General features: G+C 38.9%; 1 protein-coding gene across 6 annotated transcripts in view; it reads left to right on the top strand.

Moving 5' to 3' along the window:
- Window positions 1–22,874, top strand: part of LOC133642291 (meiosis inhibitor protein 1-like) — a 120,836-nt gene that overhangs the window by 38,740 nt on the left and 59,222 nt on the right. For all 6 annotated transcript variants that reach the window (XM_062036405.1, XM_062036403.1, XM_062036402.1 and 3 more), the window contains 8 exons: window positions 821–984; window positions 3,616–3,730; window positions 3,828–3,947; window positions 6,819–6,918; window positions 10,282–10,416; window positions 13,784–13,898; window positions 16,905–16,996; window positions 22,659–22,806. In XM_062036405.1, the coding sequence (XP_061892389.1) occupies window positions 821–984; window positions 3,616–3,730; window positions 3,828–3,947; window positions 6,819–6,918; window positions 10,282–10,416; window positions 13,784–13,898; window positions 16,905–16,996; window positions 22,659–22,806 (989 nt within the window). The remainder of the gene's footprint in view (window positions 1–820; window positions 985–3,615; window positions 3,731–3,827; window positions 3,948–6,818; window positions 6,919–10,281; window positions 10,417–13,783; window positions 13,899–16,904; window positions 16,997–22,658; window positions 22,807–22,874) is intronic.

Genomic DNA, 22,874 nt, shown 5'->3' with positions numbered 1-22,874 from the left:
ATAGTAGAGCTTTAACTTGCACTTACAGATGTAGCGACCAACTGTAGTTACTGACAGTGGTTTTCTGAAGTGTTCCTGAGCCCATGTGGTGATATCCATTACACACTGATGTCGCTTTTTGATGTAGTACCGCCTGAGGGATCGAAGGTCACGGACATTCAATGGTGGTTTTTGGCCTTGCCGCTTACGTGCAGTGATTTCTCCAGATTGTCTGAACCTTTTGATGATGTTACGGAGCGTAGATGGTGAAATCCCTAAATTCCTTGCAATAGCTGCTTGAGAAATGTTGTTCTTAAACATTTTGCTCAGGCATTTGTTGACAAAGTGGTGACCCTCGCCCCGTCCTTGTTTGTGAATGACTGAGCATTTCTTGGAAGCTGCTTTTATACCCAATCATGGCACCCAATTAGCCTGTTCACCTGTGGGATGTTCCAAATAAGTCTTTGATGAGCATTCCTCAACTTTCTCACTCTTTTTTGCCACTTGTGCCAGCTTTTTTGAAACATGTTGCAGGCAACAAATTCCAAATGAGCTAATATTTGCAAAAAAGAACAAAGTTTTCCAGTTGGAACGTTAAGTATCTTGTCTTTGCAGTCTATTCAATTGAATATAAGTTGAAAAGGATTTGTTGTATTCTCTTTTTATTTAGCATTTACACAACGTGACAACTTCACTGCTTTTGGGGTTTGTATAAAAATGTGTGGAATGTGGACAAGTGCGATGATAGCAAAAAGTGAATATCACTCATGCAAGATATGGATTTACAGATAGAATGTTTCACGTTCAATGACCCTTATTGACTATATCTTCCACCTCACAGCTCTACTGTGGCTTCTAGTGCAGTGGGGAGAGGCAGTGTCAGTTCTTATGAGTAACACCGGCATTCAGTTCATGACCAGCCAGACTCAGACCATCCACATCAGCAGCCAGGACCAAGAACAACAGACTTCTGACCACTGCCACCTGCCTCTCATCCTGAAAAAGGTCTCTGTCCAAACATCCTGCCTGCACCACCAAAGCTTGTATTTGGATACAGAGGAGCTCTAATCCAGGATTAATGTGTCCTTTATAAAGGGAATTGGGGAGTTTGGCTTGGGAAAAATATTTTTGCTTCATGTCTGGGGAACCAATGTGTAGATGATGTCACGTTGGATTAACTCAGTAATGGTTCACATTGCAGAAAGGCTCATGACACTAGTGTCCTGTAGGAGACCACAATTGTTTATTCACACAAGCAAGTCATCCAGATCAATAGTTTATGTGAATATCAGCTATCCTTCTCATGTATTCGATCAAACACAATGAAGCTACAAAGACATATGGCAACCATGTTAGATTTAAACAAAAGTGCTTGCTTTTGGTAGTTTGTAACCTTCCTGGTGTGCCGAGATAGCCCAGTCAACATTTGCAATGACAATAACAGTGGTGGGCAAAGTAAACGCCAGGTGGTACAAATTTAATGTCAGGCTGCCCCCTTTTAAATTTTCTAGCCACATTAACCTTAATGACTCGACATTTACACCAAGGGTGTCCAAACCTTTTGACTCAAGGGCAGCTTTGGGCTATAAAAAAATTTGGCCGGGCCAAAAGCCGACTGCATGTAAAGTAACTATATATATACAGTATATATATACACAGTATATACATATACACACACACACATATACAGTATATATATATATATACAGTGGGGCAAAAAAGTATTTAGTCAGCCACCCATTGATTGTCAATGGGTGGCTGACTAAATACTTTTTTGCCCCACTGTATATATATATATATATATATATATATATATATATATATATATATATATAGTTATATAGATATAGATATATACTGTATATATATACACACACACATTATATATATATATATATATATGCTGTATAGGCAGCACGGTGGCAGAGGGGTTAGTGCGTCTGCCTCACAATACGAAGGTGCTGAGTAGTCTGGGGTTCAATCCCGGGCTCGGGATCTTTCTGTGTGGAGTTTGCATGTTCTCCCCGTGACTGCGTGGGTTCTCTCCGGGTACTCCGGCTTCCTCCCACCTCCAAAGACATGCACCTGGGGATAGGTTGATTGGCAACACTAAATGGTCCCTAGTGTTTGAATGTGAGTGTGAATGTTGTCTGTCTATCTGTGTTGGCCCTGCGATGAGGTGGCGACTTGTCCAGGGTGTACCCTGCCTTCCGCCCGATTGTAGCTGAGATAGGCTCCAGCGCCCCCCGCGACCCCAAAGGGAATAAGCGGTAGAAAATGGATGGATGGATGTATATATTTAGTGTGTGTGTGTATACATATCTATATGTATATATTTATATATACATATACATATAGTTATATATATATATATATACATATATACATACATATATATATATATATATATATACTGTGTGTATGTACATTATAAATTAAAATAATGGATATATTGATATAATTGGATCATAAGAGTGTGTGAAAGTTCGACTCCAACCTTGTTTACTTCCGGGACGACCTTCTTAAAGTTTTGTAATCAATCAGAAATATCAAGCAGCTAAAATGCTTCAAACCTGAATAAGTGTGGAGTGTTTTACATTTCCCCCATCATGCACCCTATGGGTGTAATTTTGAATTTGTTTTATGGTGTTTGGACGTTTTTCATAATATCCACAAAGTTCAGTAAGCAGGTTGTGTTATTGGTCACCATGTGTGTTGACCTTTTAACTAGTTGCATTATTATTATTATTTTTGCACCATGACTAGGAAAGGTTGTTCGTATTGTGTCATATAAGTAAATGCTGTGCTATTGTTTTAAAGTACATTCAAGTGTTATTGACCTGATTTACTCACATCATCCACAAGGTGGCAGCAATTTGAAGCATACAGTGATTGACCGGCATATGAGATTCATTTTAAAGTGCTGCTTTATTGAACTCGTGACGTCTCGCGGGCGTGCTGCACTTGGCATGCGGGCCGTAGTTTGGACTGATTTAGACTGATTTTGACCAAGGAACAAAAAAAAGGTAATGGCCCATCTTGAGAGTTCAGACCGAGGCCAAGGGTCCACAATATATGTCATTTTGTTGGCATCGGACCACCACATTCTCTGAACCAGTCAGATGTGCACCGTTTATTTCAGCTATGGTTTTCTTGGTTCTCTGGTCCCAGCTCCCTTGTGATCTTTTACAGGCTCTCCCTGTTTAATTGTGGGTTTCTTGAATGAAGCTTCAGAGCGAGTATAATTATGTAATCGCGCAAATGTCTTTTTAAATTATCTCGCCCACATTGGTCTTTTTTTTCTCTCCAAGCTTCTTACTAATTTCTGTGCTTTTTGGTCTCATAACTGAACTGTAGGGGTCTGAATTCTCACTGGATGATTCAAATATTTATTCCACACAATCTAATACAAAATAATTTATAACCTTTTTTTTGTGCTTTACACTGTTGATATTCTGGCTCTTTCTGTTAAAACAAACCGACCACAAAAGTATGGACTGCTCCTATATTTGTAAGGAGTTGAGCTTACAAAATCAGCAGGGGACCAAAAACCTATTGGAGGCGTGCAAATTATTTTAGGGCTTTGTGCCTTCTTCTGATTGGTGACTTCTAACAAAGCCATTCTTTGTCTTTCAGTTGCTGCTGAGTGGTGAAGAGGCACTGCATGTGACCAGTGCAAAATGCATTGCATCCATTCTGGTTCATTCCCCCAGTCACTACAGCGCTTCTTTTATCAAAGCTGATGTACCAGGTACCATATACTGTACTACGGTCTACTGCTCTTTAGCATTGCTAGTTATTTTGTCCCTCCGAGGCCTCCTTTAATCTCAATCCCTCTTTCCTTTCAGAGTTTCTATTTGATCGTCTGGTTAGTACAAGCAGTGAGCTGCTGCTTTGGTCCCTCTACAGCTGCTTGCTGTTGCTGGTTGAAGACCCACTATTTTTCTCCCAGTGTCACTCAGTTTATGGTGAGGGAGCTCTGCCTCAGCAGTTTTGCGTGTTTGCAGTTAGCTGGGGTTGATGCGTAGACAGTGAAACTGTAAACAATACTTCTGTGTAAGACACTGTCACAGTTGAAAATCTGGCGGCAAGGAAGGCAAGAGCAACAGTTGAGTGCTGCTCAAAAAGGTTTATTAAAGAACTAAAGATACAGAAGTACCGCGTACAAAATAACAGACATGTCCAAAATGCAAAAAAGAGGAAAATGCTCGGAACATAAAGAAACTAACTTAGAGCAGGACTCATCACAAACATTTGACAACCGGACAAAAGGCCATGTCCACTACCTAATAAACGCATACTTTTCTCTGCCTTTAGGCCTCTTGTCCACACGCAAACAAATACTTTTTGTCCCTAAAAACGCAGACTATTGTTGTTCATAATATAAGCAGCACATCACCGTACACTACAGAACATACACTGTCGAACTAGCGGCGTACCAATAAAGCATGAAATATTACTTTACAGATACTGATTGTTCATGTTTTTCACTCAGTACAGGTTATTGTCCGATCGCATTGTTGTTCATTACAAATTCAAACGTAGAAGCTCGCATACATACTTGCCAACCTTGAGACCTCAAAATTCGGGAGATTGGGGCGGGGGGGTTGAGGTGAGCGGGGTTAAGGTGGGAGGAGTATATTTATAGCTAGAATTCACTGAAAGTCAAGTATTTATTTTATATATAAATAAAATAAATACTTGACTTTCAGTGATTCAGTAATTCAAGTATTTATTTTATTTATATGTATATATATATATATATTATAAAATACATATATATATATATATACACTACCGTTCAAAAGTTTGGGGTCACATTGAAATGTTCTTATTTTTGAAGGAAAAGCACTGTACTTTTCAATGAAGATAACTTGAAACTAGTCTTAACTTGAAAGAAATACACTCTATACATTGCTAATGTGCTAAATGACTATTCTAGCTGCAAATGTCTGCTTTTTGGTGCAATATCTACATAGGTGTATAGAGGCCCATTTCCAGAAACTATCACTCCAGTGTTCTAATGGTACAATGTGTTTGCTCATTGGCTCAGAAGGCTAATTGATGATTAGAAAAGCCTTGTGCAATCATGTTCACACATCTGAAAACACTTTAGCTCGTTACAGAAGCTACAAAACTGACCTTCCTTTGAGCAGATTGAGTTTCTGGAGCATCACATTTGTGGGGTCAATTAAACGCTCAAAATGGCCAGAAAAAGAGAACTTTCATCTGAAACTCGACAGTCTATTCTTGTTCTTAGAAATGAAGGCTATTCCACAAAATTGTTTGGGTGACCCCAAACTTTTGAACGGTAGTGTATATATATAGCTAGAATTCACTGAAAGTCAAGTATTTATTTTATTTATATATATATATATAAAATTTCAGTGAATTCTAGCTATATATATATATATATATATATGCATTTTATATTATATATATATATATATATATATATATATATATATATATACACATATAAATAAAATAAATACTTGAATTTCAGTGTTCATTTATTTACACATATACACACACATAACACTCCTCTACTCATTGTTGTATTTGAACGTGCAATGCTTTGCAGCCTGTAGCACAGCGTTTGAAGGAGCGTAGGTATGGGCAGTGTAATATTCTGGGTTGGAGTCAATAACCAGGCGAGGTGACGAAGTTACGTCTCTTTACTTCATACTTCAGGACCGACTCCCACACTTGCCGTCAAGGTGCGCAATACAACGTAAACCGTTGGCTAACCAAAAAGTAACCACAGAACAATATAGTGTTCTGTGGTTACTTTTTGGTTGGCCAAGCGGACGTGACGACAGGCTGTCCTCACTCAGGTCCGCACGGACCTGGAGGGGGCGTGCCTTAAGTCCGGCTGGAAATCGGGAGAATGGTTGTCCCGGGAGATTTTCGGGAGAGGCACTGAAATTCGGGAGTCTCCCGGAAAATTCGGGAGGGTTGGCAAGTATGCTCGCTCATCTCTTGCCATAGTTAGCATTTTTATGGCCAATACCGAAACATGCTGATGTGTTACTATGCCAAAAAAAATCCTCAGTGTTCGCTCTTACAGTAACAGCTTGGTTATTATATAGCTTACAGAACGTAAATGAAGTATTGTTGACAGTTTTTGAATGCATTTCTAAAGTGATTTGGAGGTAGAATTGATTGCTCCCATTAGCTGCATTGCTAGCCACCAAGAACATTGTTAGAAAGCCAAAAAACAAAAACCTTTTGTCTTCTTGTCTAGCATAAGTGTTGTGAACGATAGGCAAAATTCCCCAAAAAGTGCCTTTCCCATTAAGGCCGTCAAAGCGACTGTTATTTGCGTATGGTGTCGTCCGCCAAAATGACCAAAGAAGAAGAAACAGGTTTGGGAGTAAAATGGTTGTTACAATTTAACTGAGAGGTTGAGGTTGTTTCCCCTCGCTTCTGTCTGCCATTGTACTCCTCGCCCTGCTTCTTCTTCTTTATTTTTGGCGGACGGCACCATGCGCAAATAACAGTAGCTTTGACCGCCTTAAATTGACCCAGCAGTCGTTACAAGATGCAAATGAGGTCCAAGTGTGTGGCTCACGCAGGGGAAATATTACTTTCAAAAGTTTCAACTTGAAAAAAAATGTTTTTTATACCTGCAAATCGTTTTTTTTAATTGCAGTGAATTGTTTTTTATAGTTGTAAATGTTTTTGTATTTGAAGAAAACAGTTTTTTACTTGTGAATCGTTGGGCCTGAGTCAAAGCATTTTTGTGTGTTTGTGAAATTTTGGCAGTCATTTCACCCCATACTGTACGGGGTGAAATTATAATCATTGTGTGACACAGAATGTGCCTTTTGTGTCAGGTATTGAATCCCTGGTGCGCAGTCTGAAACAGGCACTGCAGCTGACCAACATGGATGTGCTGAAACAAGGATTTGTGCTTCTTACTGAGATATTGGGGAGGTGAGACTACATAGTTACTCTTTTTAGTCTACCTACAACAGTGTTTGTACATTTTGCACACGGTTTTAATATATATACACAAACGTACTACATACTGTATGTCAGGGGTGTCAAACTCGTTTTCCTTGAGGGCCACATCGCAACTATAGTGTCTCTCAGAGGGCCACTTGTTACAGTGATTATACAGTATATGAATATAATATAATATATAATAGCCTGGTTACATGAGCATCTTTTTTTGATGCAAAACTTGCTTTGAAATTATAAGTCAAGGTGACAAGCAGATATCTAAGTATTTATTTTTGATAACCCAAAATATAAAAAGTAGTTGGATTCAATTAATTAGTATTATATAGGCAATTGCAGCATGCTGTACAATTTTTGTTAAAATTGAAGGAACAAATACATTTAGCCAGAAAGTGCTTTATTATTTCCAGCCTTTAGCAGGCCACATGATATAATGTGGCATGCCATATAAAATCACGTGGTGGACCACATAAACTACATTGCGGGCCACGTTAAATAATGTAGTAGAGCTACGCTAAATTTTAAGGCATGCCACATACAATGATGGCAGGCCACATCAAATAGCATGGCGGACCACATAAATCAGGTGACAGGCCACATAATCAATGTGGCGAACCACAAAAAATTATTTGGCGCGCTACATAAATAATTTGGCAGGCAACATAAAATAATGTGGCGGACCACATAATGATGTGGCAGGCTACATTTAATTTCAAGGCATGCCACATACAATAATGTGGCGGACCACATAAATGAGGTGGCAGGTCACATAAATTAATGTGGCGAACCACATAAAATAATGTGGTGGGCCACGTAAATAGTTTGGCAGGCAACATAAAATAATGTGGCAGACCACAAATGATGTGGCAGGCTACATTTAATTTCAAGGCATGCCACGTACAATGATGTGGCAGGCCACATAAAATAGTGTGGCGGACCACATAAATGAGGTGGCAGGTCACATAAATTAATGTGGCGAACCACATAAAATAATGTGGTGGGCCACATTAATAGTTTGGCAGGCAACATAAAACAATGTGGCGGACCACAAATGATGTGGCAGGCTACATACAATAATGTGGCAGACTACATAAATGAGGTGGCAGGTCACAAAAATTAATGTGGCGAACCACATAAAATAATGTAGTGGGCCACATAAATAGTTTGGCAGGCAACATAAAATAATGTGGCGGACCGCAAATGATGTGGCAGGCTACATTTAATTTCAAGGCATGCCACATACAATGATGTGGCAGGCCACATAAAATAGTGTGGTGGACCACATAATTGAGGTGGCAGGTCACATAAATTAATGTGGCGAACCACATAAAATAATGTGGTGGGCCACGTTAATAGTTTGGCAGGCAACATAAAACAATGTGGTGGACCACAAATGATGTGGCAGGCTACATTTAATTTCAAGGCATGCCACGTACAATGATGTGGCAGGCCACATAAAATAGTGTGGCGGACCACATAATTGAGGTGGCAGGTCACATAAATTAATGTGGCGAACCACATAAAATAATGTGGTGGGCCACGTTAATAGTTTGGCAGGCAACATAAAACAATGTGGTGGACCACAAATGATGTGGCAGGCTACATTTAATTTCAAGGCATGCCACGTACAATGATGTGGCAGGCCACATAAAATAGTGTGGCGGACCACATAATTGATAAATTAATGTGGCGAACCACATAAAATAATGGGGTGGGCCACATTAATAGTTTGGCAGGCAACATAAAACAATGTGGTGGACCACAAATGATGTGGCAGGCTACATTTAATTTCAAGGCATGCCACATAAAATAGTGTGGCGGACCACATAATTGATAAATTAATGTGGCGAACCACATAAAATAATGTGGTGGGCCACGTTAATAGTTTGGCAGGCAACATAAAGCAATGTGGCGGACCACAAATGATGTGGCGGACCACAAATGATGTGGCAGGCTACATTTAATTTCAAGGCATGCCACATACAATGATGTGGCAGGCCACATAAAATAGTTTGGCGGACCACATAATTGAGGTGGCAGGTCACATAAATTAATGTGGCGAACCACATAAATAGTTTGGCAGGCAACATAAAATAATGTGGCGGACTACATAAATGATGTGGCAGGCCACTTAAATAAATTGGCAGGCAACATAGATGACGTGGCAGACCACAACTAATGACATTTTAGGCCACTTTAAATGATATGGCGGGCCACATCAAGTGTTGTGGCCTGCCTTATAAAATTATGTGGCGGACCGCATAAATGATGTGGCCTGCCACATCATTTTGCAGGCAACATACAGTAACATCATTTGGTGGACCACGTAAATGATGTGGCAGGCCACGTAAATAAAATGGCAGGCCATGTAAAATAAGTGGCAGACCATAAATTAAGTGGCAGACCATAAATAAAGTGGCAGGCCACATAAAATAATATGGCAGACCACATAAATGATGTGGCATCCTATATAAACCCATGTTCTAGCCCGCAAAAAATAACATTGCATACCACAATTAAATGACATGGCGGGCCATACTAAATGATGTGGCGGGCCAGATCTGGCCTGGGGCCTTGAGTTTGACACCTGTGCTGTATGTAAAAGCATAAATGACTAATGGTTTCCCTGGTAAGTCATCACATCCAACACAGTTATGGTTGTAACGTGTTTATGTACTGAACATCATGTTTAGCCTCAGTTGAAAAAGTAGCATCTTGTAGGATGCTGATATTCGCTGCACGGGAAAGTTGAATTAGATTTGAATGAAGTAGCCGCTGGCTCACATATCATCAGCCTGTAAAACACTGCCAAGTCTTTGGAACGTTGACACAATTTTAATTGGATGTTCGCCTCACCGCAAAGAGACATCAGGAAGTTTTGTCCTTTACTGTGTGTGTCACAGGAAGTAGTTATAAAATGCTGAACCAGCAAAATATGTAAGTGTGATAGGATCACAGGACCTTCAGATCAGTGCGTGCATGCACATAAATAGTCCCGTTGAAGGAGGGAATAATTGCAGTTTTTGGAGCAAAGCAAACTCCTGTGTAAGTATTGACATAATAAGTGTTGTTGCATCAGTGACACAATGGACTTGTTGCTACGTCACGACAAACACCGATGATATTTGTAATGTCAACAGTCAAGTGTTATTTGTTTATAATGTGCCAGTGTGTTTAGCGCAGGTTCACAAGTTTGTCTATCATGGTTTGACAAGAAACAACAAGTTGACAATTCACGGTATTGTCAAAAACTTGAATTTCCAAACATTTTTCACAAGTCAGTTCTTGTAGTTGTCGCCGATTAATCTGATTGACCAATACTTTTTTTTTTTTTAGGCAGCCTCCAAATGTGCGCTTGTTCCTCAGTGCTGAAGGTTTTCTGGCTGTGTCACAGACTGTGGTGGCGGGACTCTCCTCCCCCTGCCTGCGAGTGGCCACGCAGGTCGCAAGTGCTGCCTCCGCCCTCTTTAGGTACATACAAGCATGACACTTTTAAAAACATTGTTTCCTAAACACTAGGGGTGTAACGGTACACAAAAATGTTGGTTCGGTACATACCTCGGTTTAGAGGTCACGATTCGGTTCATTTTTGGTACAGTAAGAAAACAACAAAATATAAATTTTTGGGTTATTTATTTACCAAATTTGCAAAATCTTCCACCAAAAATATTTTTCTTGGTGTAATATTTGATGTGAAGTAATGGGAACCTTGGATAGGTCAATAATTCATAATAACTTTGATTTTGATTCAATATTATGTTTTGAGCATTGACAGTTTGAAAGAAAAAAAACCAGCTTTGTTTTATTAGTCAACATTGCAACTTTTTCTAAATGACATTTAACCTTTAAGCTTTTTTATTTCACTTTTGTTATGTTTTTGTTTATTTTAATAGTATTTTTAGAATGTGCCGTGTAGGGATGATGTTTGATAAGGAATTATCGAGTTCGAGCCTATTATCGAATCCTCTTATCGAACCGATTCCTTATGGATTCTCTTATGGAGTCCAGATAGGTTGTTGTATATGGAAAAAAACACACAATATTTGGTTTAACAAAAGCTCACTTTTATTATATAATAAAAAAATAAAATCTAATAAATAAATAAATATTGACTGTTACCCACCTAAAAAAATAAAATAAAATAAAATAAATAAATATTGACTGTTGTTACCCAAAGTATATTAAGTGGGATTTTTCAGAGAAACAAATATATACAGTAACACAAAAACAACCTGTCTCTGTGATCACTATAGGTGTATAAATAATAATATAGTGTTAAATAAAATCAGTCCCTTGGGCACAAAACTGGAAATGATACAGCTCTCCAAAAAGTGCACTTCTGCTGCTATTTGACATAACTGTTTGTTATGATGCTTGGACATTTTTGCACTTTATTTCTTTATTGAAAGAAAATTCTATGAAGAGAAAAGTTGTTTGCAAATGTGGTTACAATGCTAAAAAATGAAAAGTTAAAGCTAAAAAAAGAAATACACTTTATTGAGTTAACATTATTTCTTTATAGGGGGAAAAATGTTATGAGCGAGAGAATATAACAACTACACTACCCAGCATGCAACGGGAGTTACAAGCATGCGCGGTAGCCCCGAAAAGTGTTGCATGTTGCCACGCTGTGAAAGTAAACGTCAAGAACTCAGCCAACACGCCTCGTCTGCATTATTTATAATTAGACAGACAACACATCTACAGTGTGATTTTGTTTTGTTTACAAGGAGAGAAAAACAAAAGTTAAAAAAGGGAGATATGTAGTATATATATGTATGTGCTGCGGTTGTTTTAAGAACGTTGCGACAGCTGCCGTAAAGGAGGTGCGTTGCTAGCCTGGTTGCTATGTTTCTGGTTGGTCGTAAAAGTGTTGGTCATGTGTTTGTAGTCTGCTAAAATCTCTCAGTAAAGTTATTCGATGGATGATAGCTTTTGTTTTGAACTTTATTACACCTTGGAGCGCTTTTTCCCGTCCATTGTTTTCCTGCTTTCGCTATCTGCGCCTAATGACTGAGCTACATGACGTCAATTCTTGTGATGTCCCACGGAGCATTTCTGGTCAGGACGAGATTCGAATAAAGAATCAACTCTTTTTCTTTACTATAGTGGTCTCGATAACGGGTACCGGTTCTCAAAAAGGGATTTGAGTCCAAGGACTCGGTTCTTTTCTTATCAAACAACCGGGGTAGCCGGTTTCGAGTATCATCCCTAGTGCCGTGGGCCTTTAAAACATTAGCTGTGGGTCGCAAATGGCCTCCGGGGCACACTTTTGACACCCCTGCTATAGATAATAAAAAATTAAATGTGATAAATCTATGGATAAAAAGCAGAGCCTGGCGACACATGCGCGTTTATCATAACTCTCTCTCTCTCTCTGTCTCTGCCCCTCCCTCACCAATGCTGCTTTTTGTTTTGTTTTTAACCCCTTCTTAACCCTGAACGTACATTGAAAATACACGCTACCCTAACTCAAAATGCCGGACATTTGAGGCATTTAAGAAACTCCGCCCTGACAGCTCCGCAAAAGAGGACATGTCCGGTGAAAAGAGGACGTATGGTCAGTCTATCCTAGCGCGTTAGCTGCTAGCATGCCGTGTGTTGTGCCTTGGTGTGCATTGTTTACACAAGTTGCGTTACGCTACTTAATATGTCCGTGTGGAAACTCATTCGGTACACCTCCGAACCGAACCGGAACCCCCGTACCGAAACGGTTCAATACAAATACACGTACCGTTACACCCCTACTAAACACTCAGTCACGTCGTCACTTGGACTCAATTTATTGTGACTGTGTTTTCGACAAGATAATGTTTTACTATCTTTTTTTGTTTTAGGACTACAGACGTAAATTGGCAACATGCTATAATCTGGCTCATTTGCCCAACCTGTAAATCAGATTGTTCATCAATGGGCATTGTTCTGAAGGACAACTCAGACAAATTGTATGAAACAATTGATTGCAAATGTTTTAAGTTTTAGGATTGGTTTGTTTTAACACCTAGAGATAGGGATTGTCACCTTTTGTACTATTGCTTGGATTCAAAATGAATCATGTTCAGCTCATTAAATATGCGTGGTGGTCAAGCCAGCGTCTGTGCTCAGATGGTACTAAGCGCCATTTAGCCTTTCTCGAAGAAAAATGACTGTACAAATCGTTTAAATGGCGAAAAGGATAAACGTTTCTTTAGACGACAAAAGTACCATGCACTCCAGTCCAAGGGAGCAGAGCCGAAGAATGCGTGAGTTTGCAGTGATCACTTCGGTAAAGGTTTTTTTTTTTATATACTTTTAACATTTAGTGTTTCCCACTTAAATATTATTCTGAGCCCCCCGTGACCCCGAGAGGGACAAGCTGTAGAAAATGAATGGATATTATTTGTATTTCTTAAACACATGTTTGCTACGAGTGTTTCGAAAAGCACCAACTCGACCAGTCTATATAAAATAAATGAAATATGAGCAAAACCTAAAAGAGTTAAGCATTTACCAGAGACAACAATCATGAATGAATCTTTCAGCACATACACAATGTTGACATCTATAGTTATATTTTGATAAACAATCATGAATGAATCTTTCAGCACATACACAATGTTGACATCTATAGTTATATTTTGATAAACAATCATGAATTAATCTTTCAGCACATACACAATGTTGACATCTATAGTTATATTTTGATAAACAATCATGAATTAATCTTTCAGCACGTACACAATGTTGACATCTATAGTTATATTTTGATAAAGACAAGGAAAAACACGCTACTCATTAACTCACTATTTATCTATATTTCCACCTTTACATTTTTCTGTCTCAATTAAAACTTGACCAGACTTCACCACCAGTCCAGACCGGTCCAATACAAGGAGCTACAAGAACTGGTGGCTGCCATCACACACAGATTGAATGAGCTTCCCTTGCCATCCTCGGCTCAGCGTCAAAGTATTGTGAGTTTGCATTTTTTTCCTTTTTAATCTTTTTTTTCTTAAAAATGTTTTCACATTTAAATTAGGAATATGCCGATCGATTGGCCGTTTTTGGCGTAATTGCCATTGTCGTTTACTGCTTTTCATTGCTGATCACAAAGGCCAATCCACTTTGGGTGACACTGATTTATCTGTACTCACCCGGCTGGCAAGCGGCTAGCAGCTAATTATGTGTCTCCATAGACAGTGTGTTATTAATCATCATGTGGTTTATTCTAGGGTTGGGCCATATATTGAATATACTCGATATATCGCGGGTTTGTCTCTGTGCGATATAGAAAATGACTATATCGTGATATTCGAGCTTGATTGATTGATTGATTGAGAAGTTTATTGACATGTTAAAGAATTGAATCCATGTAATGCTTTAAAAAAGCAAATGGATGGCACAAAAAGCCAAAAGGCTTGTTTCCATTACGGTCCATTAAATATTCATCACATTTGATACATTCAATAATAAAAGATATTTAACCTGTAACATGTATATAAAAAATGACGTTCTCACACAGTTTTTTTAGCTGTGGGCATTACACTACAGGCTCTTCTCACTCTTTCTTGTCTCTCCTTCTCACAGAGACATAAAACAAGCGCACCTTCTTCACATACTGTCACGCGTGCAACATCATACACTCTCGCCGAGCAGAGAGGTAGCGGCATGGGTAACGTTAGCTGTGGTGCTAGCGGACCGGTGCGAGTGGTAATAAGAGAGAAAGAAGGTGCGAATCTGGTAACAAATGAAGGAAGAATAATTAATGCCCAAGAAAAACAGCAGGGGGTCCATCGTCTGGCGGTGGTTTGGCTTCAAGCAGGAAGATGTTGAACAGACAACCGTAATATGTCAAGTATGCGGCAAAAGCGTTGCTACAAAAAGTAGCGTTACTGCTCATTTGTAGCATCATTTGAAAAGTCACCCGCTAGAGAATGAAGAATGCTTGAAACTCCGCATGTCAACATCTCCGGCCGGTGCCACACCCACAAAATGCAGAAGCAACAATTTCCAGATCAACACCGTATGAAACAAATAGTCAACACCAGAAGGAGATAACGTCTGCAGGAACCTACCACATAGTGAAGGACATACACTATTTGATTTCCTATTATGCAGCTCATTTTTATTTGACACTTATTGAAATATCTTGTGTGACATCATGCACAAAAGTGCACTTTATTTGTTTTTAACTATTGTAGTGGCGTTCTGTATATATATAATATATAAATTCGAACTGTTAGAAATAGCAACAGCCGAGGATGCATGTGCATGTACGAGGCCGTCTGCCCCACAACAAGAGGATAGACAAAAAGAAGAAACATATTGATTACAGTTCACAGCTCTTTGGGTAAATGTGGCGATATCCTCTGACCAGGGACGTGTACATGATTATAGAGGGGCAGGGGCTCAAAGTCAGAAAAGGGCAGGAATTTTTTTTTTGGTCCTTTACACAATATGGAAATTAATGTAAAATTAAATTTGCTAATAGGAAGCTAACCACTTAGCTGTGTGTCCTTTGTAGGTAAAAGTGATTGCCATTTCTTTTGTGTCAACAAATTATGGTCATAATGAGTTAATTCACATTATCATAGGCTTGGAAGACATGAAAAGCAACAAAACACTGGTTTATTATTAGGCTATTTATTGTTAAAGATAAGCACTTTAATATTGAACATTGAACAGTGCAACATGAACTTTGAAAAAAAATACAAAAATAAATACCCAAATGGAAAAAACTTCAATGTGAAAATCTGTCCTTCTTCCCTTAACTTGATGAAAACACCATCAAGGTGTAACTTATGGTCTTTCTCACTTAATGCTCAGACTAAACAACTGAAACGCAATACAGGGCCAAAAATATGGACCAGGGGCCAGTAGAGGGCTGTATCCTTTCTTTTTTTGGCATTGGGCTGCAGGCATAATCAACATGAATCAAGTTTAAATACAGATGGCAATATTCCTAACAGATAACCTACATCTTATATCCCCAGAATGCTGAAATTATTATTATTAATAATAATAATAGTTATTATTATTATTATTATTAATATCATTAATATTATTATTATTATTGTTATTATTATCATTATTATTATTATTATTTTGTTAACCCACACAGTAATAGCAAAGTCACAATAAACTTTATATCTAAAACTCTACTGTGAGAAAAATGTGATCCGCCGTAAACACAGTGCATTTTATTTTGAAAATTAACCCGGTGTTTTATTTTGTATTTTGTACATTACTTCCTGTCCCCACGATCCGCTCTGCTCTGTGCGGACTTGATGTGCCGTGCTCAATTGATGCGCCGTGCTCCGACGTCCGGCAAAAACAGAAGCTGACACATTGAATAATAGAATAATACAGCGTTTTTCTGCAATATTACCCATATTACATGCTGAATAAGTGGACGGCGACGAGACCATAACATAACTCATAGGTTCAAGTTGCTCCACTGTCACGTCTCAGGGGCGCAGTTGGCTCTCTCACTCTGGCGAAAGCGGCAGGCTCAAACAACCCGGTATTACAAGAAAACGTGGAGTTTTTGTACCGCTGTTTTGTTTTTTTTGTACATCCCTGACAGGAATTTATTAATGTTGTTTAAATAAATAAATAAAAAATTTAAAAAAAACACACACACATAGACAGAGGGCACTTTTTAAGACGAGGCAAAAAAGGGCAGGGGCTCAAGCACCCATAGGGCCCTATGTGTGCACGTGCCTGCCGCTGACGTCACACTTAGGAAAAACGTCAAGAATGGGGCAAATTCCAAACTGCTCGTTTGGAGAACGTATGAAGAAAGGCAAGATTGTTTTAAAAATGATTTGATTTCACATTTCCCAAATACGCAAAAACAGCGACCAATAGGCAAGAAAAGTTGGTTTTGCACAAGCGGTAACTTGTTTCTTAGGTCAGCCCCACTATGTCTTACCCATCCAGTTGAAGTACTCCTTTTCCATCCCCTTCTTTTTCTTCAGGGTCGTCTGAAGAAGTCAGACCAGCGCAACCTGGCCTCTCGGTCAGAAGGATTTCTGTTGCAGTCCATGCTGTGTTTGCAGACCGCTTGCAGGTCAGCCGAGCACATCATATCTTTAGAAGAGTCAAACGATTGCCCAGTTTTTGGTGTCATGGTTCTATCCTTTACCTTAGCACGCATGGCTGAAGGGTTTGGTTTATAGTCAGTACCCAGAATATTAACATTTGACATTTTATCACGTTTCAATATGCATCTAATATTTTCTTCTTTTCATTCAGACTATAGGCCTGATCTACCAAAGGTGTATTAAAACACGTGCAAACTTGCACGCAAAGCTGATCTACTAAGTTTGTGCGCAGACGATTGCTGTCTTAAGTGAGCAAAATAAGGAACGCAAGCCATTTACAGTGTTTGTCTCCATGAATATGCAGAATATATGATGATTATCAGAGGGACCGCATACTGCTAAAAGAACATGCAAATCTAATTATTCAGCAGGCGCAGTGTCGTTTATCAAGACCAAAACTGTCCTGCTGTCGTTTTGCGTCAATATAATAATAATAATAATAATGGATTAGATTTAGTACGTCTAGAAAGGACATGCAAACTGCCAGTTGTGCAGAAATGTCAGTGAGAAAGGAGGCAATAGGGCTGCAGCTCGGTTCTACATATATGCTTGTCAACATATACGGACTGTCAAAAATAAAAATATTAAGACGTATTGTCTATTCAGCATAGGGCTGGGCCGATAAAACGATATCAATATATATGGCGATAGACATATGATCGATATCAACATGAAATGTGTTTGATAAAACATTCGATATATATATATTTTTGTCAGAAGAAACCAAAAACTATGAAGCAAGATTTGTTGCATGAACACGCTAACAGCTAATCACGTAACAGTATCAACTACCAGGATTGGTTGCGCCGTCTTTCTGTCTCGCTGTGGATTCTCTGGAGTGAGAGGAGATACTGTGATATCTTGATATATCAACTCAGTAACAGAAACTTGTCTTTAGTCTTGTTAGTTTTAATGCAGACTGTGGGGCAACTTCCTGACACTTCCAATGTGTCGGTTGAATTAGTTGCTTCCCAAACTGCTCTATGAAGTGTTCAACAGCTTATACACTACTGCCATCTAGTGTCTCAAATCTGCAACTACCTTTAAATCTACTGGCCACCAGGCTCCCTCTCCACTGATAAATAGCACCCTTGGTAAGTTGGAAACTGTGTTACTGTATTTATTGGCAGGCTTAAATAAGTCATAAAAAATATCAATAATTATCGACATTGATCAATATTAAAAAAACGTATATTGTGATACAGTTTTCAGCCATATTGCCCAGCCCTAATTCAGCAATATATATTTATAGTTGCTGGATGACTTGAAGGGGAACTGCACTTTTTTTTAAACTTTGCCTATCTTTCACAATCCTTATGTAAGACAAGAACACACACGTTTTTCTTTTTTTTAACTAGTAAATAAATATGTACATATTTTTCTCATTTTAAGCATTCATTTCAAAAACACATCACAACGTTCACATTTTCCTTCAACATCACTGATGACTTCTCATTGCAGACATCATCAGAGCCAACAAACATAATTAAACATCACTTACTCACAATGTCTGCTCTCACTGGGATAAAGACTGTTAGGATGTTGATATATTCCTGTTTCGATGAAGAATGACTCATAATTCTTGCAATAGTTTAAAAAAAAAAAAGGGTGGGTACAAACCAGCATTTTTAAAAAGTCTTTCTCACTGTCTCAAGGTCTAAATTGGCTGTCAGCGTTGACTAACTTATCAGTTTATGTCCACATCATTTTACTATCACGGTGAGAGGCATGTTTTTTTATCTAGAATCAACTTCCACAAGCTCAGAGGCGAGAAAGCAGCTCAGCAGCTGTGGATGTCAATAGAGCAGCATAACTAAGTTTCCTCTCTCTAATCAATGCACCGCTAAATGTAGGTCCTTAACATTAGCGCTTATAATAACGATATTGATTATACTTGGTTAATATTCAGGTCACAATATGTAAATAGAGTATTGTTGGCGCTTTTTGGATGGTTATTAATTGGGTTTTATGGTCAGAATAAACGCAATAGATGCAATGACGTCATGGCTCCATTGTAAGCTGACTTTTTTTTACGTGTTAGAATGCATCAAAAAAAAGACGTGTTCTTGTCTTAAATAAGGATTGTGAATTATAGGCAACTTTCCAAAAGTTTAAGGGGCGTAGCAGAACAAATCAAATTGATGTGTCGCTCTGGTCTTTTTTTGTAATGACGTTCGTGTTTTATTATTTATGTGGAAAAACAAATAGCAATATGCATTATTTCTTGCACCTGGAACATTCCAGTGCACCATCGCCGTTAGTGCCAATGTCTTCCATGGCGTACCTTTAGTGCACTAAAAAGTCAGGCATGCGAAATGTCCACGAAAACGCAGAAATCCACGTTTTTAAACATTTATTTTCCAGTCAAAGTGTCACTTTCCTGTTTTTTATTCCAATACAAAAATCTTAACAAAATTTGTTGCACGCTCGCCTCAGTTGCCGGTACTCTTGCCTAAACGCCGCACTGAGTTGTAGGATGGGGAGACGATCAGGAGCACCAAAACAAGCTTGCTAGTTAGCTTTCCATCTAGCTAGATTACTTGTTGTCGCCTCCGAGCCACCACGTTGACGGCTGTCCACTTTGCTGCTAATCATATTTGGATGATTGCAATCCCAACACTGTTAGTTCTGAACCAGTTGCAGTTGTAGAGTATTTATTATTAGCCAGCGAGAAGGCAGCGCTCAAATTTTACCGCGGCATTTGCCGCGTTCGCCCTCGTCATTTGCCGTAATGCCCCAAAAAAATGACCAACATTTGCGGCAAGAACATGCCGTGACCGCCTTTGACTTTTTACTTGTTAATGGACAAGGGATGTAACAGTAAACGCTATAATGAAAATTTGCGATAATTCCCGACGGTTAGTAATACCGTCTAATTTTTTAATTACCTAAAAGTTTCGGCAACACGAAGTCAGGCGCATGCGCACTAGCGTCGTTTGGCTTGATAGTCATGGCGGACCAACGACATGGACTTTGCTGCAAAGATTTCCCCTCGGAGTAAACGGAGCCAAGCGCTTGGTTTAACCTCATTTTCCCTCGCTTCCCGCCGTGCGTTTAGGAGCGCACTGCTGTGTTTAGATGGAGACAGGTGTGGACAATATTGGAGACACTTGTCCCCACACTAAAAGTATACAGCGAAGGAGAAAACTATTTGGTGTTTTGCAGCAGGCGATGTGTCGTGAACATTGTCACAACTTGTTTATAAAGTCTTTACTTTGTTTACTGGGATGTTCACTCCTTTATTTAACTGCAACCTGTATCAGTGTTCAAATAACATCAATACTAGCTATAATGTTTTGTCATCTCATCGAATTGAACGCAGGCGATGAAGATTGTTTATTCGATGTGTGAGGTATCACTCCGGGGTTTAATTTGTTGGCCAAACTGTTGTACTGAAACACTAGGGAGGCGTTGGAGAAGAACAGAGCCTGTTTATTAGACTTCATCTTCATTAGCCAAACTGCTTTGTGTTTTATTTTGATATCAAAAAAGTAAACGCTAGGCTTTGTTTACATTAATTGTGTTTTTTTTTCATGTCACTTCAAAAATCATTCATGTGACATCATTTTGTTAATGGGTTATTGTGTATAGTTAATTACAATACGACATATTTCTGCACAACCTCATAATGGATCTGTGCCGATACATCATCTACATCAGTGTTTTTCAACCTTTTTTGAGCCAAGGCACATTTTTTGCGCTGAAAAAATGCAGAGGCACACCACCAGCAGAAATCGTTAAAAAAATAAACTCAGTTGACAGTAAAAAGTCGTCGTCGCAATTGTTGGGTATGACTTTAAACCATAACCAAGCATGCATCAATATAGCTCTTGTCTCAAAGTAGGTGTACTGTCACCACATGTCACATCACACCCTGACTTATTTGGACTTTTTTGCTGTTTTCCTGTGTGTAGTGTTTTACTTCTTGTCTTGCGCTCCTATTTTGGTGGCTTTTTCTCTTTTTTTGGTATTTTCCTGTAGCAGTTTCATGTCTTCCTTTGAGCGATATTTCCCGCATCTACTTTGTTTTAGCAATCAAGAATATTTCAGTTGTTTTTATCCTTCTTTGTGGGGACATTGTCGATTGTCACGTCATGTACATTGTGGACGCCGTCTTTGCGCCACAGTAAGTCTTTGCTGTCGTCCAGCATTCTGTTTTTGTTTACTTTGTAGCCAGTTCAGTTTTAGTTTTGTTATGCATAGCCTTCCCTAAGCTTCAATGCCTTTTCTTAGGGGCACTCACCTTTTGTTTATTTTTGGTTTCAGCATTAGATACCTTTTACCTGCACACTGTCTCCCGCTGTTCCCGACATCTACATAGCAATTAGCTACCTGCTGCCACCTACTGATATGGAAGAGTATTACACGGTTACTCTGCTGAGCTCTAGACAGCACCGACACTCAACAACAACACATCATTTTCAGACTATAATTACTGGTTTGCAAAAAATATTTTTAACCCAAATAGGTGAATTTAGATAATCTCCCATGGCACACCAGACTGTATCCCACGGCACACTAGTGTGCCGCGGCACAGTGGTTGAAAAACACTGATCTACATGATGTACATAATTTTAAAAAAAATAAAAACTCTCTCTATCAAAATGTAAAAATAGAGATAAAGGCATCATGTAATGACAAAAAGCTGACAAGTTGATGTTATTAAAGAATACAAAAAACTAATATTTGTCTATAAATATATGGATACCGTTTATCTAGAGTCTTTTTATTAGACATTACAAATGACATGATGGTATTACGTTCACACCCCAACACTGCTTTACTTAACTATAAGTAATCATGATTTCAATATTGATAACAATAATCTTAATTATTACTTTGGCCATAATTGGCAGCCCTAGATCTCTTCTAACGTGCCTTGGTGCCCTAAAATATGAGCGCTCCTTTAATGCAACACTTGCTTTGACTTTAAAAAGTTCAAATTGGAGGCCTGGAGAAGGTATATTTTTGACGTGTTGGATTGTAAATAGAGGTCACTACAGCGGAAGTGCATTACCCGAGTGGGTGTGGCTATAGGATAAATATGCCAAATGTGAAACGGTTTCTGAGTTCTTTGCATGCATGTTAAATCATTTTTCATGACATTTTCAATAATCATAATGTTAGTAAATGATCTAGTAAAAATTGTGTGGCACATAACATGGCAATCTAAAGGTATAATTTAGTGTAGAAATGCACCCAATTGCAGGAAATGTAGTCTTGATTTTCAAAATGTTATTTCGGGGTTTGCGTGGTAGCATCTCGTGCTGATAAAATCTTTTTTCTTTTTTTATCCAAGGGTGCTCACATCCTTGAAATATGGTTTATGTTGCAGATCGTATTGCAGGACTGCTTCTTAAATGCCCAGAGGATGTTTGAAAACATAGCCAAACGCCACTTGCAGGAGCATGATTACATGAATGTGCTATAAGAGAGTCTCCATGGTGAAAGCCGTGTTGTACAGGCAAAAACCTCATTTAAACAGGGCAATTATCAATTGTACACGCAGTCTTAGTAGATCACACGCCTGACGCCCACTAATATTACACACAATTTTGTACTTTGCACATGCCGTCTAGCGCTTGGTATTTGCATCTTAGTAGATCCGTCCCTATGTGTATCTGCTAGATTGGCGGAGGAGTGTGCGTCAGATCCTGTTTTGATGGAGAACACGTTCACAGCTCCATCTGAGCAGAGCCGTGGTCAGGACTCGCTGGAGTCTCTGTGCCAATGCCTGCTGCGCTGCTGTGACTCGGTCTGGATACCCAGCGTTGTTGTGAGTGCCGTCTAAACCTGGCTGTCACCAACACTTACCACTGAAATCATCTTGCTCACATTTCAGCT

The sequence above is a fragment of the Entelurus aequoreus genome, linkage group LG25, assembly GCF_033978785.1.
Source record: "Entelurus aequoreus isolate RoL-2023_Sb linkage group LG25, RoL_Eaeq_v1.1, whole genome shotgun sequence".
In the NCBI taxonomy this organism is placed as follows: domain Eukaryota; kingdom Metazoa; phylum Chordata; class Actinopteri; order Syngnathiformes; family Syngnathidae; genus Entelurus; species Entelurus aequoreus.
This window is presented reverse-complemented; position numbering and strand designations above follow the sequence as displayed.